Consider the following 24485-nt stretch of genomic DNA (forward strand, 5'->3'; position numbering starts at 1 on the left):
GGGAGCAGGCAGCCGCAGCGTCTGCTGGGCGCACAACCGTGGCAGGTTGTAGGCAAACGGGTGCATCGTCAACCTTCTCCGCAGTCGGAGTGTGGGAGCAGGCAGCCTCAGCGTGAGCTGGGCGCACAACCGTGGCAGGTTGTAGGCTAACGGGTGCAGCGTTAACCTTCTCCGCACGAAACTCCTGCATAACCGCAGCTAATTGAGTCTGCATAGACTGCAGTAAAGACCACTTAGGGTCTACAAAAGCGGCAACAGACGGAGCTACTGTCCGTAGTGACTGAGGGTCTAAAACAGCGGGTGCGGCAACAGACGGAGTTACTGCCTGTTGCGGTACCACCTTGCCTCTCTTGGGAGGTGTGCAGTCGTCGGATGACTGCAGCGAGTCCGAACTGACCCAGTGGCTACACCTGGGCCGTTGGACTTGCGCGGAAGGGACCGACTTGCACTTAATAAGCTGCGAGACCTTGGTCCAAGGTTTCTTACGAGAAACCTCTTCCGCAGACGAGAAGTAAGTGGGCTCTCTCGTCTTTGTGTGGGTGGGGCGATCTTGGTAGATACGCCCGAAACCACGGAGGGAAAAACGTCTGTTCGTTGATCAAGGCCTGAGGAACCCATAAGTCGTTCGACATTACTTCTCCCCTGGGCTTGGGAGCTTGCAAGAGGTCCCGGACTAGGTGAACGACAGGCACGAACAGACGAACCCTCGGACGCAACACTGTAACACTTTGCGCATATCACTTTATCACTTTGATTTTCTGTTTTGCACTTATTTCACTGAAATCGAAATTTTACTGATTTCTACCTGAAACACGCAATCCTACCCTTCATTAAAAGGTAGTAATTGCGAAAACAGTCGTATAATGCAACAGAAAACATATATAAAGATAAAGAATTCAGTAGCTGGGAAAGAGACTAAACACTAGATCAAATAAACTACGTTTACAATCTCTCACCGCACATAGCCTGGGAACAAGAATAAAACCCTAGAAACGTTTTACCTTCTTCCCCTACAGCGACTAGGGAGGAGAGTAAAACGAGAACAACGTTACCCGCTTGAACGAAACGTTTTTTCTCCTCTCTCTCCCTCCGTCTCTATCTCTCTCTCTCTTTCTCTCTTGATTTCGCACCTGAGAGAAGAGCCCAATTATATATCGTCAAAACATGTTATTTGCTAAAGGAAAAAACTGAAAGGTTCTCCAAATAAAAAGTTCCTTTAATTTAGAATTTAAACCATTTAAGCTAAGAAAGAATGAACGAAACGCCAGAATCGGTTTACTCTTACTGCAAAGTGAAACCGTGAAACACTCTCTCTCTCTATCGTAACGATAGAGCGCATGTTGAACGTCCTGAACGTCAACAACTGCGTAGACTAAAAAAACTAAACGTTAGTTCATCTTTGAAAACAGTACGAGACTATCAAAGAAATTCTTTCATAAAACATTAAATTTAAAAAGTTATAAATTCTTTAAAGGTAAAATACGATATAACGGGCTCAACGTTGATTAACTTCGGTTCCAAGTTAGGACCGCCTACTATCAGGAAATGTCGCATATAAACAAAACATAAAAATTTATTTTTATATGTTGATAATAAATGGAAAGTTAATCGAAGAGGCCTAATAAAGGCGGAGAGATATAAAAAAAATAGATCTATAACGTGTTTAGCAAAATTACTAAAAACCTAAACACACTTCCGTCTAAGGGAAGGGTCGGCCATTTAAAAGTGAAAGAGTCCATACTCTCTTTGTCACCATAATTAAATCTATCCAAAACGAGTTCAAGTTTTGAAATGAAGATAAAACCCCTGCATAGCGAAAGCTCAAAACTGGAATAGTGTACTTCACCAAATAGTTGTGAAAACAAATCCAGTTAGTAACAGCGTATTTAGTAGGTCTTGCCAGTGGCACGACAGAGAGAAAATTGGTTCTGTGTTGACATCGAGTACTTGAGTACCTACTTGACAGATGGCGCTGTTGATGTACACCCCCACCTGTATAGCGATCGCTGGCGTATTCCGCCCGTAGGTTTTTCTGTCGGGCAGCAGAGCTGACAGCTATATGATCATCGGGTAAGTTTAATATTGAAAAAGATATATATCAGACAATATCATCAAGAAATTAAAGACAAGTGAAAAATTTATGTTAAAGCATAGACGTTCAAAGTGTCAGATAAACAAATGGTGCATCAACTTCAAACATGAGTGTGCTGCAAACCTGCACCGTAATATTGTACACCTGTTCTGCAAGAACAGGAAATAGGAAAACTGAAAAATTATAACCAAGAACTAACAAAACAAATGGTAGAAATTCTGACCAAGTTTCAACAGTTGGAAATAAGAAATAAAGAAGTCATAGACAATGTTGTAGAAAATGGGATTAGTATCCAAGAGATACAAAATAAGGTGAAATTAAGGACAAAACTTTAGAAGAAATAATTACTAACAAAAACAGAGTTCATGAAACCCACTAAAGTAAGGGTAGAAAAGGGCAAGACGAAACAGCCTAAAACTGTGACTGAAAAACTGATTCTCCCTCCTAGCAGAGGAAGATGAAGACGAGACTGCGCTATTCTGAGACTCCATGGTAAAGGACCAAGGGGAGCACTTCGGTCTCAAAAAGAAGAGAAAGGTCAGGTGCCAATGCACAGAAGATTTAAGTAGTAGTTAGTAAAATTACAACAGATAACAGCAATACCACTATTTCTTACAGGCAAACAGAAACAATCTGTTCCTAAGAAAGGACACCACTAGCCAAACACAACCTTTGGTTAAATAGCTAGAAAAAAAAAACTGTTGAAACGGCTTGGAACAAGATCTAAAATACAATACTTATAGGTATCCTACTAAGACTCGATGTCAGCCGCTTCACCCTCAGTAAGGCCTTAGGGATAAATGTAAGGCCAATGTCTATATGCCAGCAAAAAGAGTTACATTTAGAGATCCTTGAGACACTTTCTATGACAAGAGAAAGTTATACAAAAGATGGAATACACTTTAGTGAAAAAGGTCACGTTTTCTATGACAAGACAGTCAATTGGAAAAAGGGTTCGATTGCCTCACAAGAGGATGCTAGGCAACCCCACTGTATGGCAGTGTAATACGCTGCTGCATGGCTTATATCACACTCTTCTGATCTAAGACTTGTGGAGGAGATGAGGCAGCGCGGCACCTTTCATTAAATAACTCAGGTTTGTATAGCTAAGGAAAATACAAATGGCTTTTAAAATTTGTAGTTTATTCCTACATCGATACAAACTTCTGAGTTATTTAAATGGGAGTCTTCCTTAGATGGGGGGAAGTCTGTGTTGAGAGGTACTTACTCTCTTGACAGTTACAATTACGTATAAGTGCGAGCAAAAGTCATATGTCGACAATTCAGGGACGGTTTTAGCCAGCTCATAAAGAGGCAGGGCTTTAGGGTCCAATCCTTTAGGTCCATTCTATAGCAAGTAACAAATTAATGTAGTATTTAAAATATATTAACTCTTTGGTGCTTATGCCCTTAAAAAAGTTGGGATGAGGTACTGCGCATACAGCCTTAGCTGAAAAATGATGTTTGCAAACAAAAGTTTTTAAAAAAAATGTTATGTCCAAACCATAACAGATTAAAGCTTCTGGTTTGTTGCATTATATTGGCAAAAGATTGAACTTTGTACTTATGTAAAAATCATACGTACAGTAACTGGAATGCTAAAAAATAATGGAAAATGCCTGGTGAACATGAAATTATTCTAAAAAGATTTAATTTCTTAGAAATTCATGAAAAATCCAATAATGTTTAAGGATTTTTTGTAATACAGAAATTGTGTAGAATTGTAGATAGATATATAGATATATATATATATATATATATATATATATATATATATATATATATATATATATATATATACATATACATATATATACATATACATATACATATATATACATATACATATACATATATATACATATCCATATATATATATACATATATATATACATATATATATATATATATATACATATATATATATATATATATATATATATATATATATATATATATATATATATATATATACATATATATATATATATACATATATATATATATATATATATATATATATATATATATATATATATATATATACATATATATACATATCCATATATATATACATATATATATACATATATATATATATATATATATATATATATATATATATATATATATATATATATATATAAAACGGATTTTGAGCAAAGCGAAAAATCTATTTTTGGGTGAGATGGCCATGTCGTCCTGATGGAAGTTCCTATAGGGTAGCTTCCTAGGGTATATTACAACTACGGCGATATTCCCAGAGAATTTACCTTAAGGTACCCAGAATTCTAACTCCTGGAGCGAATATCCCTAAAAAAGACCCAGGGATATCGTAAATATCAGCGGACGTATTCTTGACACGCCACATGGCAATCTGTACCCCGAACAGAGTTAACACTTCGTAGGGGTCAAATGGCAAGAAAACGAAAACGATAAGAAAGGGGGGAGCCGTTCGTAAGGCATCTCTCCTCCCCGTTTCGTAAGCGTGCCCTGCGCCGCTCGCGGCGCCATCTGTATTCCTTGTAGCGATACACGAGGTGCTACAGATACTGTATGTAGGGAGGGGTCCTACAGCCCTTTCTTAGAAAGGCAAGGGCGGGTCCATCAGGACGACATGGCCATCTCACCCAAAAATAGATTTTTCGCTTCGCTCAAAATCCGTTTTTTGGGCTCAAGCCATATCGTCCTGATGGAAGTATACCAGAGCATTACTGTATCTGTGGATTCTCAGAACGTGCCGTACTCCCCGGATGTAATTTTTCCCGGTCGACTAGACCTAGAGACCTAAGATGTTACCGTTATACATCTTTTCAACTAACTATAAACCATGTTAGAGCTTCCTGCCCCCTACAGGGAAGAGTCCTACTAGACTCTGGAAAAGTCTCGAAGAGTACATATACCTATGTATGAATACCAGGCAAGCTAATATAGTGGTCTCGCCCTATATTAAGAAAAGCATAGTTTGTAAAGAACCACTGCGTCAATATGAAATATCGACCAGTTCTCCGCACAATACTTGTATTGGACAAAGGTTTACATCCGCATAGGAGGAAACTAGTAAAACCGCCATCGTCCCCTTATGGGACGGGGTCCTCCCGTTAAGGGAAAGCATAAACCAATGCAACATAGCTTGCATAAAGGAACAATTCTATTAGAATTATCCCAGATAAGGTACATAGAATGAATACTCAATTATACCAATAAATTGACACAGGTGAAGGAGACGCAAGGTTCTCAAGAACAGGTTCATTGACAGACAATAAACAGACAGGTTAACCACAATTATATATATATATATATATATATATATATATATATATATATATATATATATATATATATATATATATATATATATATATATAAGAAGAGGATAACCCAAAACTTTAAGCATAAGTATGATAGTAAACAGAACTTATTTATCTGAAAGAAAACACATTAAATGCCACCTTTAAGATACCGAGGTATCAAAGTCATAAAAGTCTGTATTACAAATCAATGACATTAGCGTTAGAAACGCTCGGCACACATGTCTGCACTTATGCTAGGTTCACCTTTGGAAATGGAACAGTCTACATGGGCAACTCCGTGCCCTCACTTAGTTTGTAGTACGGTATGTAACTACACACTCACCCTGGAATTAATCGTCCCAATTAAAACCACTGTTCCTCGCAGAGTTAAACAGTAGGGTTAACGACGTGACCCACTGCTACCACAGATCTCTTTAGTTCCTCTACTTGCTTCGCATAGTGGCGAAAGAACACTCTGGAAGACTTCCAGCCAGTGTATGAACGGAGATGTTCAAAATCCATACAATTAAAGAAATTTAAGGATGAGGCAACTTTCCTCGGATCGTGACCTGCGGGTGTACTGTCAGGATCCGCTCTGCGAATAAAATATGTGATTTTCGCTCTGAGTTGATTCAGAGATAAATTTGAGCCTGATGTTTCTCCCCTGAATAGTTGACCACCCTTGAAGTCTGAAGTTCTATGAAGATAGACCTTTAGGCATTCTACTGGACATAGAGATGCATCTTCTTTCAGAGGGCAGATTCTCCAGGGACCCCACCTGTCGGTGGGTAACTCATTCTTGGCGAGAAACGTAGGATCCGGAAACAGGTTCAGTTCTCCCCCATCCAGGAACTGAACACGACCTGCCTCTCTCGAGAGGGCTACAATCTCACTAACCCTGGCCCCGGACGCGAGTGCAAATAGGAAAATAACTTTTTGTGTCAAATCCTTTAACGCACACTCTTCATTGCACAACAGAGAAGCGAAATGAAGAACTTTGTCTAAAGACCATGAAATGGCCTTTGGAGGTGCTGAAGGTCTGAGCCTAGCGCAGGCTTTCGGAACTTTATTAAAGAACTCGTTACCTAGGTCGACCTGGAAGGCCTATAGAATGGGAGAGAAAATCATGAGCTGCAGGGTCCGGGTTTTCTGTAATGAAGCGCAGACAGTCGACTTCTGGACTCGCTGGGTCAGAACTGGATCTGGTAGCGGTACAAACTTCAGCTGTAGTTCCAATGCCAGGGGGAACCACACGCTGTTCGGCCACTTGTGGGCTACTATTGCCGCTACCCCCTTGAAGGATCTCAGTTTGTTGAGGACCCTCAACAGAAGGTTGTGAGGAGGGAACAGATAAATCCTGGACCCTCTGTTCCAGTTGAGGGACATCACGTCCACTGCTTCCGCTAAGGGGTCCTCGTAAGGGGACACGTACAGGGGCAACTTCTTGTTGTCTTTCGTCGCAAAGAGGTCTATCTGCAGTTCTGGGACTTGATTCAGAATGAAGGAGAATGATCCTGCGTCTAAGGACCATTCCGACTCTATCGGTGTGAACCTGGATAGAGCGTCCGCCGTCACATTGCGGACTCCTTGAAGGTGAACTGCCGACAGGTACCACTTCTTCTATTCCGCCAATCGGAAGATGGCCAACATCACCTGGTTGAGAGGTGGTGACCTCGATCCTTGTCGATTCAAACATCTCACAACTACCTCGCTGTCCATCACCAACCTTATGTGGATCGAGTGACGCGGGGAGACTTTCTTTAAGGTAAGGAGCACTGCCATAGCTTCTAGAAAGTTTATGTGAAAGGTCTTGAATAGCTTGGACCAAGTCCCCTGGACTTTTTTCCGATGAGAGTGACCTCCCCATCCCTCCTTCGAGGCGTCTGAGTGAATCGTCACCGACGGGGGAGGTGGCTGAAGAAGAACCGACTTCCTTAGATGTCTGGCTTGGGACCAAGGCCTGAGAAGAGTACTTAGCCGAAGCGGAACTGGTCTTCTCAGATCTCTTCGCGCGTTTGATGCATAACTTCTCCAAACTCCGGATGCATCCTTTAGCTGTGCTCTTAGCACTGGGTCTGTCACCGAAGCAAAGTGGAGAGAGCCCAGTACCCTCTCCTGCTCGCGTCTTGATATCCTTTCGGAATCTAGAAGTCTCTTGACAGAACCCGCTATCTCCTTCCTTTTCTTCGCCGGGATGGAGAAACGGTGTGACAAAAGGTCCCAGTGGATTCCCAGCCACTGGAACTTTTGAGATGGAGAAAGTCGAGACTTTTTTCTGTTGATCTTGAAACCTAGGTACTCTAGGAACTGGATCACTTGACTGGAAGCTTGCAAGCATTCTGTCTCGGATGCTGCCCACACCAACCAGTCGTCCAGGTAGGCTACTACCTGAATTCCCTTTAGGCGTAATTGTTTGAGAGCTATGCTCGCAAGCTTCGTAAAATTCCTTGGGGCTATGTTTAGCCCGAATGGCATGGCTCCGAAGGCGTATAGTCTTCGTTGTAGCCTGAACCCTAGGTAGGGGGAGAGTCGACGGCTGATTGGAATGTGCCAATAGGCGTCTGACAAGTCTATAGAGACGGAATATGCCCTCTTGGGCAGTAAGGTCCTTATGTGTTGCAGTGTTAGCATTTTGTATTTGCAAATCACTATGAACTTGTTGAGTGGCGACAAGTCCAGAATGACTCTGAGCTTTTCCGAGTCTTTCTTGGGAACACAAAACAGCCTCCCTTAGACATTGATGGGCTTCACCCTTCGGATCACCTTTTTTCTCCAACAGTTCTTGAACGTACTCCTCCAGAACGGGGGTGGAGTGTTGGAAAAACCGAAGGCACGGGGGTGGAGTGCTGTACCAGCTCCAGCCCAGTCCATTCTTGAGTAGGCTGTGGGCCCAGGGATCGAAGGTCCACCGATCCCGAAATTTCAGAAGTCTCCCTCCTACCGGTATCATCTCACTTGGACTGCCGTCCTGAGGTCTTGCCTCCCTGACCACGACCACCCCTGAATCCCCTTCCCCTTGAGGGGCGCCTAGACGAGCCTCTGGCTGCTCCTCTAGGCTTTGCTCGAAAGGAAGTAGACTGCCCTTCGAACGCTGGGGTGAATGCCGTGGACAGTGTCGACACAGCCTGGGGTACCCACTGAAAAGTGGTCGGGGTTTGTGCCACGATCTGGGGCACTGGAGGCAATGGCAATTGCAGTTGTTGTTGCTGTCTAACAGGCTTGGCTGGCCGAGACGGTAGCCTAGTCCTCATAGTCTTCCTCTTTGGTTGAGGACCCTCATCCGGGGAAGACTTTCTTTTGATAGTCAGGCCCCACTTCTGGAGAAGGTTTCCATTCTCCAAGGCGGCCTTATCAACAACTTCTTTGACCAAGTCGGTAGGGAAAAGGTCTTTTCCCCAAATGTTGGAGGAGATTAGTTTCCTTGGCTCGTGCCTCACCGTAGCCGAGGTGAACACGAACTCCCTACAAGCTCTCCTTGCCTTGACGAAGCCATAAAGGTCCTTCGTCACTGTGGCCAGATGAGTCTTGGCCACCACCATGAACATTTCATGGACCTTGGGGTCACTTGCCATCGTCTCGAGAGTAGTCTGAAGAGACATTGAGGCAGCCAGTCTTTCTTTTGTCTCGAACTCTCTTCGCAAAAGAAATTCAGACAGCTTAGGGAGGTCCTCGCCGAACTGACGTCCGGCAATATCAGCCTCCAACTTTCCAACTGAGAACGTAAGATGGACGTCCTTCCAGTCTTTGTGGTCCACAGGCAGGGCCAGCGACAAGGGTTTACACTCCTCCAGGGAGGGGCAAGGCTTGCCGGCCTCGACTGCATTTAGTACAGCCGCAAACCCTTTCTGTAAAAAGGGGAAGGCTCTAGCAGGCGAGGACACAAAGGAAGGGAGCTTCTTGCTCAATGCAGCTACCTTTGAGTAAGAGAAGCCCCTCTCTTTCATCGAGGATGAAAGTAGAGCTTGAGCCTTAGCATGGTCCATCACTATGACCTCCTTCGGCTCTGTCTCCTCCTTTGAAGCTGGTTCCTTCCTCAGCCGGACATAACAGTCCGGATATGATGTCTTGCTGGGCCAGAATTCCACCTCCTCCAGGGGAACTGAGCCCAGCTTATCCGAGATGACGATCTTTCCAGTCGTCATCGGCATGTGCTCAGCATACCTCCATGGGTTAGCATCTGAGCACAAGGGAAGGTCTTTCACATTGAGCTTTTTCTGGGGCCCATGTGATTCTGCAAGGCACTGCATCCGCAGTTCCATTGCAGCCGCCTTCTCCTGATTCTCCTTCTGCATTTGTTGGATCATTCCAACAATAGAAGAGAGGGCCTGTCCCAGCTCTACTGGGAGACCGGCCGATGTTGAGGGAATAGGCTCCGGAATCTTATCCGGAGTAGCCGACACCTCGTCGACCTCTTCCTCTACAACGTCTGGGGCTTGAACTTCATCCAGGGCTTCTGCCAGGAGGTCTTCCTCCAGACGCTCGTCCACATCAGACATCCTGTCATCTAACTGGATGTCTTGCATCGCGACCGCGACTTCAGCATCCACCTGGATCTGAACTTGGGGGATCTCCTCTTGGGGCTGGGGAATCACTGCATCAGCTGATGCCTTAGGAAAAAGATACGCCCTCATCTTCTCACTTGGAAGATAAGGGCCAGAGGTGTTCTTTTGGAAGCCCCTTACCCAGGTACGAAGCTTCTTCCTAGCTATATCCCTTGATTCCTCCGTCCTAGGGGAATCAAAGGCCTCAGTAATCAGGTTAGTGCACACAGTACATACCTGAGGGTCCCAATACCGGAGATCATCCTTGGAGACAGCGCATGCTGCGTGTCTCCTACAAAACTCATGTCCGCAGAGGTTCTTGCTGCGGACGTTGCAGAAAACACTTCCGCACTTCGGAGGGTCCTTCTGTAAAGAGAAGAAATTTCCATGAGTATCAAGTGAACTATGTATCACTGGATATGCATAGTATAGCATAACAATTCAGAAAGGAAAGACACACACTTGTGTTTCCCTCACAACTCAATGCTGCAGCCTTCCAGATAATAAAATCAAATGGTTAATCTCTTCTAGAGTAACCAATGCAAAGTTTCCAGAGGAAACAGGTGTAGCTCACACCTAAGCAATGATTTTAAAAACCTGGATAATAGACAGGAAAGAACTCACTTTCCTATCTGTAGGGCAACAGCAAAGGACTGTGCAAGAAAACACAAAAGTGTTAGAACACACAGTGCTGTACCAAAAACCCATACTATAGTTTTCTTCTTACTGTATATGTTATACTGAAGAATACTAGTACAGTATAGGAGGATACGTGCCGGCCGACACACACCATAACTAGCTTTAAAGTATACTACTTAACAGCTATAAGGCGGCAGAACTCTGGTTCAAATGCATGTGCCGGTCGCAATTGCCGGCCGGCAACAGCCAATGTCGGCCGGCAATGGCTGCCGGCCGGCAACTACACAAGGTAGTACCCAGCTGCTGGCCACACTCTTGGTGACCGGCAGACAAGGGCTGACATTAGCCGGCCGGCAAAGGTACAGGACCGATGCCAGCCGGCAGCAAAAGAACCAGAGGACTACACCTGCCCGGCTGCCGGCCTCATAGGCCGGCAGCCGGGTCGGGTACAGCACTAGAAGAAAAATAGGATGGATGCCGGGATAAGAGTGTACACTACCTCCAAGCCCGGCAATCCGAAAGAGTGCATATAAGGAAGGGGAGAATCTAATTCAGGCTTCCTGACCAATGCCGTCTGGCTCTACAGGCAGGCATGGATGAGGGACCAAGGGAGGTCCGGGCAGCACTCAAAATATAAGACCCTTGCCGGCCGGCAGCTCTGCCGGCCAGCAGGGGGCTGAGTCAATTCCACATCCTAACCTATACTAGGTCCAGATGCAGAACGACGTACAGTACTGTAATGGCTAGGCCATTACGGAGATAGAGGGGGAAGGGACAAAAGAGGGTCCTACCAACCTTGCTTTAGTGACGGATCACCCGCAGCCAAGAAACTCATCTTAGCCTAAGGGAGATCCAAGGGGGGAGGCCAGCAATACTTGCCAGCTCCCAGAGCACCAAAGCAAGGAAGGTGTTGCTACTCCCAGGGAAAGAAACTTATCCTCCCCCGAGAACAGCAACAAGGACTAGTCTGGTAGATCACAAAAGAAGGAATCATATCCACAGAAACCTTTGGTAGTGACCTAAGGAGGCTAAGCCACCTTTGTCTGTGTCAGGCCAGCGAGGGAGACTCTACCCCAAGCCAGACAAACACAGACTCAGACTAAAAAACTCTGTTGTTTGAACCAGACTTACTGGAACAGGAAGGTACAGTAACACCCCAGTATAGTTTTTATCGAAAATTAATTCAGAAAAAACCACTTAGGGATAAGCCCAAGGCTTAAACAGAGGGATAGGGATTGCATACCTTCTCCGAAGAAAAGAAAGCAACCGGGGAGTATGAGAAAGTATACTAAGGCTCCATAAGCAACTTAGCCTAGGCACCAAAAGAATCGATTACCTAAATCACCGAAACTCACTCGTATACTATCTTGGAAATATTCCACACAATCTTAAATGTATAAAACATAGCCTAAAGCTTCAATAAAATTTTAATACACTCGGAAAACCCAAATTCATGCATGAAGTACTAGGACCAAACGACTAGGCTACATGGCCTAGCGTAGGCCAGAATGGCGAATACTTCGCCAAAATAATACTAAGCACGAAAGGAAATCCTATGTACAGTAATTCTAAATAGCTAAAATTTATTAAAGCAAAACAACCGGGAATGTCGCTCTGACTAACTAAACTTATACCTAGCGAGCGACAGCGTCCATGACGCCTCCGGTAGGCTACGGCTCTTGTAACAAAGATTAATCCTATTAATCACTCAAAAATTTACCAAGAGCCTACATTTATACATAAAAGACATGGTACTCAACTTATCAGAGGCCGAAAAAGGCGGAGAAGCCATGAAAAGCAGAATAAATCCAAGATTTGCGAGAAACACAGGAAAAAAACACCGAGTTGTTAAGCTACGCAAAAAGGAATACAGATGGCGCCGCGAGCGGCGCAGGGCACGCTTACGAAACGGGGAGGAGAGATGCCTTACGAACGGCTCCCCCCTTTCTTATCGTTTTCGTTTTCTTGCCATTTGACCCCTACGAAGTGTTAACTCTGTTCGGGGTACAGATTGCCATGTGGCGTGTCAAGAATACGTCCGCTGATATTTACGATATCCCTGGGTCTTTTTTAGGGATATTCGCTCCAGGAGTTAGAATTCTGGGTACCTTAAGGTAAATTCTCTGGGAATATCGCCGTAGTTGTAATATACCCTAGGAAGCTACCCTATAGGAACTTCCATCAGGACGACATGGCTTGAGCCCAAAAATATATATATATATATATATATATATATATATATATATATATATATATATATATATATATATATATATATATATTTATATGTATATGTATATATATATATATATATATATATATATATATATATATATATATATATATATATATATATATATATATATATATATATATATATATATATATATATATATCTTGTATGTGTGTGTGTACGTGTGAAAAAGACAATTCAAATACAGAAACAAAGATACTGTACTGTAGCTGTACACATAACTAGTAAGACTACATCTAGAATACGGAGTCCAATTCTGGGCTCCAAACATTCAGATGGATATAGATAAACTGGAAACAGTACAAGCTAGGGCCATCAAACTAGATTCAACACTAAAACAATTTGGATATAGACCGAGTATAGAACGTTGAAACTTATTTGATCTACAAACTCAACAACTAAGGAGACAGCTAATACAGGCTTGAAATTCAAAATTCTAAAAGGAATAACAAATGTACACTACAACAACCTCTTTACACTTAGCACATATCAGTCCAGAAGTAACGGATACAAACTGGAATTGAAAAGATACAGCACTAGTCAATGTGATATTTTCTTTACATACAAAATAGCAAATCCATGGAACAGACTTACAGCGAATATAGTGAACAGTAACATGGCAAACAAATTCAAGAATAAGACAAGATCATAGAAACACTAAATGTTTAAACTAATATGCTCTACCCAAAAGCAAATGGAGTCTCCACAGATGGACTAAAGTCTTTGAGACATCCAAAATCCTTGTAACACAAACACACACACACACTCTAAAGTCTTTGAGACATCCAAAATCCTTGTAACACACACACACACACTCTAAAGTCTTTGAGATACAGTGGAACCTCTACATACGAACCTATCTACATCCGAAGTAAAATTCGAGCAATTTTTTACTCTACACCCGAATTTTATTTCGACACACGAAGTAAGCAATTTTCGTCGTACAATTCGAACACGTTCCTACTCTACACCCGAATGTTTTTTTCGACACCCGAAGTAAACAATACCCGTACGCGTAGGTGGTACTCATAGCGCCGGATGTATTTTTCATTTCCGCCGATAGAAGGCAGCACTTCGACCTCGGAGGGACCCTCAATTAGCGAGGCTTGTGTCATTCCTCTGTTCTCGTCGGCTTCGTGTGGTTGTGCGCTGTGCGTTCTGCTATTACTGTAAAAGGATGCACGTAAAGAATCACGATTAATCGTGATTTTTTACGTGCATCCTTTTACGGTAATTTACGTAAAGCATGGGTCCTAAAAGGCTTAGTTTTGCAAGTGGTGAGAAAAGGAAGAAGGAAATGCTTTCTTTAGACGTAAAGCAAGAAATTATTGAAAAACATGAGCGTGAGTGAACTTGTAAAAGAATATGGCCGTAATATGTCGACGATCTCGACAATCTTGAAACAGAAAGAAGCCATTAAAGCAGTGAAACCTTCCAAGGGGATCACCATCATTTCCAAACGTCGTAGCCCTATCATAGAAGAGATGGAACGACTTCTGCTAATCTGGATCAAGGACAGAGAGATTGTTGGTGACACCATCACCGAAACTATCATCTGCGAGAAGGCGCACGCCATCTTCACGGACTTGAAGGAGGAGAGCTCTGGGGGTGATGCTGGGGAGAGTTTAGCCGAACCTTCCTCAGACGATTTCAAGGCATCTCGTGGCTGGTTTGAGAAATTTAAGAAACGGTCCGGGATTCATTCAGTTGTTCGCCACGGAGAGGCTGCTAGTGCGGACACAAAGGCTGCAGCTGACTTTGTGAAGAGCTTTGAAAGGATCGTGCAGGAAGAAGGCTACGTAGAGCAGCAGGTGTTTAATTGTGATGAAACCGGGCGGTTTTGGAAGATGACCACCAGTCGAACCTACATCACCGCCGAAGAGAAGAAATTGCCTGGGCATAAGCCAATGAAGGATCGGTTGACTCTTGCCCTATGTGCCAACGCTAGCGGGGACTTTAAAGTCAAGCCCTTACTGGTTTACCATTCGGAGAACCCTAGGGCCTTTAAGGCACACAATGTGGATAAGGACCAGCTTCATGTTTTCCAACTCGAAGGCCTGGGTCACTAGGCAGTTCTTTGTCCAATGGGTTAACCAAGTTTTCGGTCCTTCTGTGAAGAAGTATTTTCATGAGCAGAAATTGCCTTTAAAGTGCCTGCTATGCCTTGACAATGCACCTGCTAACCCCCCCCCCCCGGGCTTGAAGATGATATCTTCGATGAATTCAAGTTCATAAAGGTGCTGTATCTTCCACCGAATACCACCTCTATCCTCCAGCCCATGGACCAGCAAGTCATCTCGAATTTCAAGAAGCTCTACACCAAGCACCTATTCAAGCAGTGCTTTAATGTCACGCAAAGCACAAACTTAACTTTGCGTGAATTTTGGAAAAGCCACTTCAACATTGTGCACTGCTTGAAGATCATAGATCAGGCTTGGGTGGGACGAACTCGACAAACCCTCAATTCTGCCTGGAAGAAGCTGTGGCCTGATGCAGTTTCTCCCCGAGATTTCGAAGGTTTTGACCCCGAACCTGATCCCGTGGTGGGTGCAGCGGAAGACGTAGAGGAAATTGTCTCCCGAGGTCGACGCAGATGACATCACGGAACTCGTCGCCAAACATCACGACGAACTTACTACAGAGGAGCTCAAGGAACTCCATGCTATGTCTGAGCACATGAGTGATGACGAGGAAGGGATCGAGGAGGTAGAACATGTGTTAGGTTCGGCGCAAAAAAAAGAGGTGCTAGGAAAATATCAAGATGTGGTCGACTTCATCGACAAATACCACCCAAAAAAATTGCAGGTTTGTCGTGTAGTTGCGCAGTTTGATGATGTTTGCCTAACTCATTTTCGAAACATTCTGAAAAGCCGTACCAAGCAACTTTCTATCGATAGCTTCTTTAAAAAAACTACGAAGCGAACTCGTGATGAAGAGGATGGAAGTGGTTCAAAGAAAACGGCAAAGAGTGAAGAGAAAAAAATTCAATCAATTTTAAGTGGAGAGAGTGAAAGTGATTAAAATTAATCATCAAAAAGAAAAAAAGAAAATGTAAAAAAAAAATATAAAATATGAAAATAAAAAAAATAAATAAGCTAAGTTAGGTTAAAGTTCACTTAGTGTAAGTTAGAACGAGTTACGGTAGTGTACGTTTATCGTAGTTAACCTCTCTACCACCTCGCCGCTCGTCCATCTCCTCTCTGCGTAGCAAGACCAACAACACCTGCGCTGGACTTTCTAAGGTAAAGTGACGCTAAAAACCCGTTTCTTATTTATCATTTTTTGATAATTATTCTTTTTTACATGTCTATTATCTAATTTAAAGTGTATATTGTCATGTGTAATTATCTGTAGTAATTTATTAAGGAGTTATCATAGGTTTTTGGGCTCAACCACGGATTAATCCTATTTCAATGTATTCTTATGGGAAAATTCGTTTCGACATCCGAACATTTTCTACATCCGAAGTCGGCTATGGAACGGATTAAATTCGTATGTAGAGGTACCACTGTATCCAAAATCCTTGTAGCACACACACATTCTCTCTCTCTCTCTCTCTCTCTCTCTCTCTCTCTCTCTCTCTCTCTCTCTCTCTCTCTCGCTCTCTCTCTCTCTCTCTCTCTCTCTCTCTCAGCAGATAACAGAAATACAGGGTAAAAGAGCTAGTTTCTGTGGATCTTTAGTACTTGAGATCAGTGATGCTAAAGGGGAGGGGTAATTTTGCACTATAATATATCCAAAATACTTTTACATGGATGTGTTGGCATTACAACATTTTTAAAGAATGACAAGCTTCTGTGGAAGCATTCTTGTTTCATAATAATTGTTCTATAATCAAAAGCATAAATCTGAACAGTATCAGATTACTTATGTATCTACAGTGCAGATGTCAATACAATAGTTTTACCAAATGATTCAGTAAAGTCTTGATTTCACACTTACCATTTTTGGCTTCCCTTCATATAAAGTGACTCGTTTTTGCCACTCCAGGACATTGTGGGGATTCTGTCGCAACATTACTGAGTTAAGTAACAACGGACGTCTTTGTATGAGATCTTCGTATCTTGCTAATCTGTAAAAGATGAAAATTAGCAGGTGAAGATAAAAACTTGGTGAATTTGTACAGAGGCAAATCCAAAGTTAAAAGATTCAAAATCATAGAAAGGAACTACAAAATAACATTTATATAACTAACAAATCCAAAGGCTTGTAAATTCAGGAATAAGGTTTTTAATTGAAGTTCAGCATCAAATAATATCTAAATTTACAATACTGTTATTCATAATACTGAAATGTATACAAAGCTTAGACATGCCAATTTTGAGACAAACTCTATATACAGTATATACAGTACAGTTGCGAAAATGCTAACTGCGTATCAACATGCACCAAGTGAAAACCAATTGTCCCACTCCCCTGCATGAGGCTAGTGAGAAAGGAGGCTTTGGAAACCTCACAGCCCCAAAAATAGGTATTTCCATCTAAATCTCCTTTTTTGGGGTTAATTTGCTGTGCGGTCTCCAAGCACTAGTACCAGAGCATTAATTGAGTAGACTCGAACATCATCAAGGAAAATTGCCTACTGCCAAGCAACAATATTCAACAAGTTACACACGGATAAGAAGAAAAACTAAGAAGTCTAGCTCCTACCTCATATGAGATGACAGAAGATTAATGGATGCCTATCATTCCACTTCTCCTGAAGGACCTGACTGATTGGTCCTACTCTCCAGGTTACCCCTGTGGGGGTCCTGATCAAATCAAGGACAGTACCACAAATTAATGTTATACTGCTTGGACTTTTTTCAGGTAGTCTTTAATGAACATCCAGTGCTCTGAATGTCCTGAAAATAATTATTACCAAAGAATGCTCTGGAAAAGAGAAATTTTTCTCCCAGTGGGTTTGAGAGATGGAGACAGGATCAGCATTGTTAAGGTGTGGATCTCTATATGTATAGTTGCAGGGTTGACACCAGACAGAGTTTTCTATCTCCTGACTCTGGAGCCAAAATGTAAAATGGATTTTGTCTCTGAAGAGGCCTTTTGTTTTTGGCTAAAAATAGGAAGCCCGGGGTCAGGATTAGCAGAAGTCTAGGGATTATTGTGATGAGTTCCTAATCTCTCCGAAAGGCTGCAAGTTCATTGGCTTTTGCTCCTGGGGCTTCAGCTATTAAAAATATGACTTTATGCAAGTTCTTTAATAAAGATTGAAGATTATTTACCAAAGCCCAAAATTCAAGCACCATATCCAGAACCAAGATACTCCAGGTATTGCTAGAAATGGTTTATGCAAAGCAAAATGTCGAGTGATCTTATAAAAATGTCCAAGTCTAAATCCATGCCTAAAGCATGCTTGAGAGGTTCTGTCAATGCCCATTTATATGACAAGATTGTTGATGATTGAAGCTTCCTATCCTCAAAGAGATGGACAAAAAATAAAGACAGGAAGTCAGGGGTTATTAGAGAAGGTAACCTATTTCTCAAAAAGGCCATCCAAACTTTCCACACAGATTTGTAATGTCTTGTAAATGAAGACCTGTTGTAGCTCATGTAATGAGTCATGTTGTGGGCTGAGAAATCCCTCTTGTAAAGAAGGGAGAAAATCAAAGTGTGAAGCTTTTGGTTCAGAAAAGAGGAATCAAAGACAATCCGACTTTACTTTCCGAGGCAGTGATGCAGACCAAGGTGCGTGTAACCTTGGTCTTAAGTCACAAGCAGTGGATACCATGGGCTGTTTGACCACAGTGGAGCTATCAGCACAGCTATCTCTGAAGAATATTCAAAGCCTTCGAAATAAGACTTGGAAGAAACAGACTGATTGATAACCATCTTTTCCAATACAAATTCAGAGCATCTCTTGCCACTGGCTGTGAATCCGCAATTGTGGCTACACACAGTGGAAGCTTGTTCGCTTTTGTTGCAAACAGGTCTATTTGGAGATTTGGAACTAACTCTAAAATCCCCTGAAAAGAGCTATGATCCAAGGCCCATTCTGTATGCAAGACCCTCTGTCTGGAGAAGTCCCGCACCCGCACTATGTTGTGAGGTCCATGCAGATGGAATGGTGAGGAACAAATTTCTCTTCCAAAGGAACTTTATTATGGGAAGAATCACCAAGTTGAGAATTCTCAAGCAGGATCCCCCCCTTCTGAGGCAACAGATAGCTACCTGGTGGTATGAAAATGATATTTTAATTATAAAATAAATTTTTGAATATACTTACCCGGTGAATATATAATAGCTGCTACTCAGCGGCTCAACAGAAAACACACTCAAAAAACTCGCGAGCGATCGCTATGAAGGTTGCGGGTGTGCCCACCAGCGCCAACTATCGGCCAGATACCACTCTTGCATGTAAACAAACCCTTCAATTTTTCTCGTCCCGCTGCGTCTCTATTGGGGAGGAAGGGAGGGCTTTTAATTTATATATTCACCGGGTAAGTATATTCAAAAATTTATTTTATAATTAAAATATAATTTTTAAATATTTAACTTAGCCGGTGAATATATAATAGCTGATTCACACCCAAGGCGGTGGGTAGAGACCAGAGTTAATTAAGTTTACAGCGTATAAGCTAAGAGTTTTTGACAGTTATCAATATAACAAAACCAAAATATATAGGTACCTGGTAAGGAAGTTGACTTAGACGATTACTCTGCCTTGTAAGTCTGTCTTCCTCACGAAGCCCAGCGATCCTCTTAGGATGCTGAAAGACTCCCAGGAGCTGAAGTATAAAGGGTTGCAACCCATACTAACAGGACCTCATCAAACCCCTAATCTGGGCGCTCTCAAGAAATGACTTTGACCACCCGCCAAATCAACCAGGATGCGAAAGGCTTCTTAGCCTTCTGTACAACCCATAAAACAATATTAAAAACATTTCAAGAGACAGATTAAAAAGGATATTGGAATTAGGGAAGTGTAGTGGTAGAACCCTCACCCACTACTGCACTCGCTGCTACGAATGGACCCAGTGTGTAGCAGTCCTCGTAAAGAGTCTGGACATCTTTCAAGTAAAATGACGAGAACACTGACTTGCTTCTCCAAAAAGTCGCGTCCATGATACTTTGCAGAGATCTATTTTGCTTGAAGGCCACGGAGGTTGCTATAGCTCTAATTTTGTGCGTCTTAACCTTAAGCAAAGATTGGTCTTCCTCACTCAAGTGGGAATGGGCTTCTCGTATTAAAAATCTGATAAAATATGACAAAGCATTCTTTGACATAGGTAAGGATGGTTTCTTAACCGAACACCATAACGCTTCAGATTTACCTCGTAATGGCTTAGTACGAGCTAAATAGAACTTAAGAGCTCTAACGGGACATAACACTCTCTCCAGTTCGTTGCCTACGATCTCTGATAAGCAAGGAATATCAAAAGATTTAGGCCAAGGACGAGAAGGCAGTTCATTCTTGGCCAGGAAACCAAGTTGAAGAGAACAAGTGGCTTTTTCTGTAGAAAAGCCGATGTTCTTACTGAAGGCATGAAGTTCACTGACTCTTTTAGCCGAGGCCAAGCACACCAGGAAAAGAGTCTTAAGAGTGAGATCCTTCAGGGAGGCTGAATGTAATGGCTCAAACCTGTCTGACATGAGGAACCTTAGGACCACGTCTAAGTTCCATCCAGGAGTAGCCAAACGACGTTCCTTAGAGGTTTCAAAAGACTTAAGGAGATCTTGTAGATCTTTATCGTTGGAAAGATCTAAGCCTCTATGCCGGAAGACCGAAGCCAACATGCTCCTGTAGCCCTTGATCGTGGAAGCTGAAAGGGAGCGAACTTTTCTCAGGTGTAAGAGAAAATCAGCGATTTGGGCTACAGAGGTACTGGACGAGGATACAGATGCTGACTTGCACCAGTTTCGGAAGACTTCCCACTTCGACTGGTATACTCTAATGGTAGAAGCTCTCCTCGCTCTTGCAATCGCACTGGCTGCCTCCTTCGAAAAGCCTCTAGCTCTAGAGATTCTTTCGATAGTCTGAAGGCAGTCAGACGAAGAGCGGGGAGGCTTTGGTGTACATTCTTTACGTGGGGCTGACGTAACAGGTCTACTCTTAGAGGAAGACTTCTTGGAAAGTCTACCAGCCATCGAAGTACCTCGGTGAACCATTCTCTCGCGGGCCAGAGGGGAGCAACTAACGTCAACCTTGTCCCTTCGTGAGAGGCGAACTTCTGCAGTACCTTGTTGACAATCTTGAATGGTGGGAATGCATATAGGTCTAGATGAGACCAATCTAGAAGAAATGCGTCTATGTGTATTGCTGCTGGGTCTGGGACTGGAGAGCAATAGATTGGAAGTCTCTTGGTCATCGAGGTTGCAAAGAGGTCTATGGTGGGTTGACCCCAAGTCGCCCAAAGACTCTTGCACACGTCCTTGTGGAGGGTCCATTCCGTAGGAATTACCTGACCCCTCCGACTGAGGCAATCTGCTAAGACGTTCAAGTCGCCCTGGATAAACCTCGTTAACAGGGAGATGCCTCGATCTCTTGACCAAATGAGCAGGTCCCTTGCGATCTCGTACAGCGTCAGGGAGTGGGTGCCTCCTTGCTTGGAAATGTATGCCAAGGCTGTGGTATTGTCGGAGTTGATCTCCACCACCTTGTTTCGAAGGAGACTCTCGAAGTTCATCAAGGCCAGGTGGACTGCCAAAAGCTCCTTGCCGTTGATGTGCATGCTCCTCTGACTTGAGGTCCACAGACCTGAGCATTCCCGACCGTCCAGGGTCGCACCCCAACCCAAATCCGACGCGTCCGAGAATAGTACGTGGTTTGGTTTCTGAACTGCTAGGGAAAGTCCCTCTCTTAGACTGATATTGTCGTTCCACCAATTCAGGCATGCCTTTACTGTTTCGGAGATCGGGATTGAGACCGTCTCTAACGTCTTGTCCTTTTTCCAGTGAAAAGCTAGATGGAACTGGAGAGGTCGAAGGTGTAGCCTTCCTAGCGAGACAAACTGCTCCAGGGATGATAGAGTTCCTACTAGACTCATCCAATTCCTGACTGAGCAACGTTCTCTCTTCAACATCAGTTGGATTATGAGCAGGGCTTGCTCTATTCGGGGGGCAGACGGAAAAGCCCGAAAAACTGGACTGCGAATCTCCATCCCTAAATACAGTATAGTTTGGGATGGAATCAGCTGGGATTTTTCCATGTTGACCAAAAGTCCCAATTCCTTGGTCAGATCCAAAGTCCAATGAAGATCCTGCAGACAGCGATGACTGGACGAGGCTCTGAGAAGCCAGTCGTCCAAGTATAGGGAGGCTCGGATTCCCGATAAATGGAGGAATTTTTCAACATTCCTCATAAGCCTCGTAAACACGAGAGGAGCAGGACTTAGGCCAAAGCACAGGGCCTGAAACTGGTACACCACATTGTCGAAAACAAACCTCAGAAAAGGTTGGGAATCTGAGTGAATGGGGATGTGGAAGTATGCGTCTCTTAGGTCGAGAGAGACCATCCAGTCTCCCTTTCTGACCGCTGCTAAGACTGATTTCGTGGTCTCCATGGTGAACTTTGTCTTCGTAACAAAGACGTTTAGTGCACTGACGTCTAGCACCGGTCTCCAACCTCCTGTCTTCTTCGGTACTAGGAAGAGACGGTTGTAAAACCCCGGTGATTGAAGGTCCGAGACTTTCACCACCGCTCCCTTCTCTAGCAAAAGAGACACTTCTAGTTTCAGGGCTTGTCTCTTTGATTCCTCTCGGTACCTGGGAGAGAGGTCGATGGGGGAAGTCGCTAGAGGAGGTTTGTGTACAAATGGAATTTTGTACCCCTCTCTGAGCAACCTCACAGATTGTTGGTCTGCGCCCCTCTTCTCCCAGGCTTGCCAGAAGTTCTTGAGTCTGGCACCTACTGCTGTCTGAGGCTGCGGGCAGTCAGACTCTGCCACGTGAGGACTTGGCTCCTCTCTTCTTTCCTCTCTTTCCCTCGGCACGAGTACTTCCCCTGCTGGGAGCTCTGCCACGAAAGGGCGGAATAAATCTGGACGCCGGAGTGTCTATCCTTGGTCTTGCAGAAAAGGATGTCGAAGGAGTCCCTTTGCGAGCAGAGGACGCAACCAAGTCATGGGTGTCCTTCTGCACGAGTGACAAAGCTATGTCCTTAACCAAATGTTCAGGGAACAAAAACTTAGATAAGGGAGCAAAGAGTAGTTCAGATCTTTGACAGGGAGTAACTCCTGCCGACAGAAAAGAGCAAAGGGACTCTCGCTTCTTAAGGACTCCTGAAGTAAAAGAGGAGGAGAGCTCATTGGAACCATCGCGGATGGCTTTATCCATGCAGGACATAATAAGTACGGAGACATCTCTATCAGCCGATGAGATTTTCCTACTTAAGGCTCCCAAACACCAGTCAAGGAAGTTGAAAACTTCAAAGGCTCTATAAATGCCTTTCAGCAGATGGTCAAGGTCCGAGGAGGACCAACTAATCTTCGAGCGTCTCATGGCTAGGCGGCGGGGAGAGTCTACAAGGCTTGAGAAGTCACCCTGGGCAGAGGCAGGGACTCCCAAGCCGAGAACTTCTCCCGTGGCATACCAGACGCTCGATCTAGACGAGAGTTTAGATGGAGGGAAGGCAAAGGCCGTCTTCCCCAAACTCCTCTTGGTTTCCAACCAATCGCCTAAAAGCCGTAAAGCTCTCTTGGATGAGCGAGAGAGCACAAGTTTTGTAAAGGCTGGCATGTCAGCAGGTACGCCTAGAACAAACTCAGACGGCGGCGAACGAGGAGCAACAGAGACGAAGTGATCGGGAAACAACTCCTTAAAAATTAACATGACTTTCTTAAAGTCCATTGATGGAGGAACTGTTCTGGGTTCATCTACATCTGAAGGATGATCCTCAGGTGAGGGTCAGCAACGTCCTCATCTGAAGGCTCTTCATCTGACAACTGCTGAGAAACAAGCAAAGGGGTTGGCAATGCTTGACACGCAGCGTCCACACGCACTGGTGCATTAGTAGCGGACCAGGACGCAACGTCATGTAACTGTTTGACAGTCTGTGAACTGTCAACAACAACAGGTGCGTGAGGACGCACAGCGTCCACTCGAGACTGCTTTGACTGCCTAGTCTGAGCAGTCAAAACAACTCTAGACTGCGGTGGTTGACGCTCAGCGTCAAAACAAGTCAACTCCGATGGTTGGCGAACGTCCTGAACGTCAACAGGAGCATTAGCAAGTGGCCTAACGTCCAAATGCGGCTGAAAATCCACACGAGACCGCATCGAGTGAGGTTCTAAATAACTTGACTGACGTGACTTGGCTACGCCAACGTCAACAGGACGCACAAAGGTTCGTTTGGGTGGCTGAAGGCCAGGATCTCGATGAGATAAACGGCTAGGCTCAACGGAAACCTTATCGGCAGAATAGTCTTCCATAAGGGAGGCAAGCTTAGACTGCATGTCCTGCAGTATAACCCATTTAGGGTCCACGGGAATGGGTGCGGTAAACGACGGGGTTAACGTCTGAGACGGCACAACCTTGCCTTGCTTAGGCGGCGAGCAGTCATCCGATGACTGCAAAGGGTCAGAACTGTCCCAATGACTACATCCAGGATGCTGGACCTGTCCTGAAGGGACCGACTTCCGCTCAAGAGGCCTAGAAACCTTGCTCCACGGTTTCTTGCGCGAAAAGCCTTCGGAAGACGAGGAGAAAATGGGCTCTCTCGTCTTATGGTA

General features: G+C 43.8%; 1 protein-coding gene across 1 annotated transcript in view; it reads right to left on the reverse strand.

Annotated features, from left to right (window-relative positions):
- Positions 1-24485, reverse strand: part of LOC137656874 (pre-mRNA-splicing factor syf1 homolog) — a 110136-nt gene that overhangs the window by 26731 nt on the left and 58920 nt on the right. The window contains exon 7 of the mRNA XM_068391244.1: positions 16762-16891. Within this exon, the coding sequence (XP_068247345.1) occupies positions 16762-16891 (130 nt within the window). The remainder of the gene's footprint in view (positions 1-16761; positions 16892-24485) is intronic.

The sequence above is a fragment of the Palaemon carinicauda genome, chromosome 17 (assembly GCF_036898095.1).
Source record: "Palaemon carinicauda isolate YSFRI2023 chromosome 17, ASM3689809v2, whole genome shotgun sequence".
Classification (NCBI taxonomy): Eukaryota; Metazoa; Arthropoda; class Malacostraca; order Decapoda; family Palaemonidae; genus Palaemon; species Palaemon carinicauda.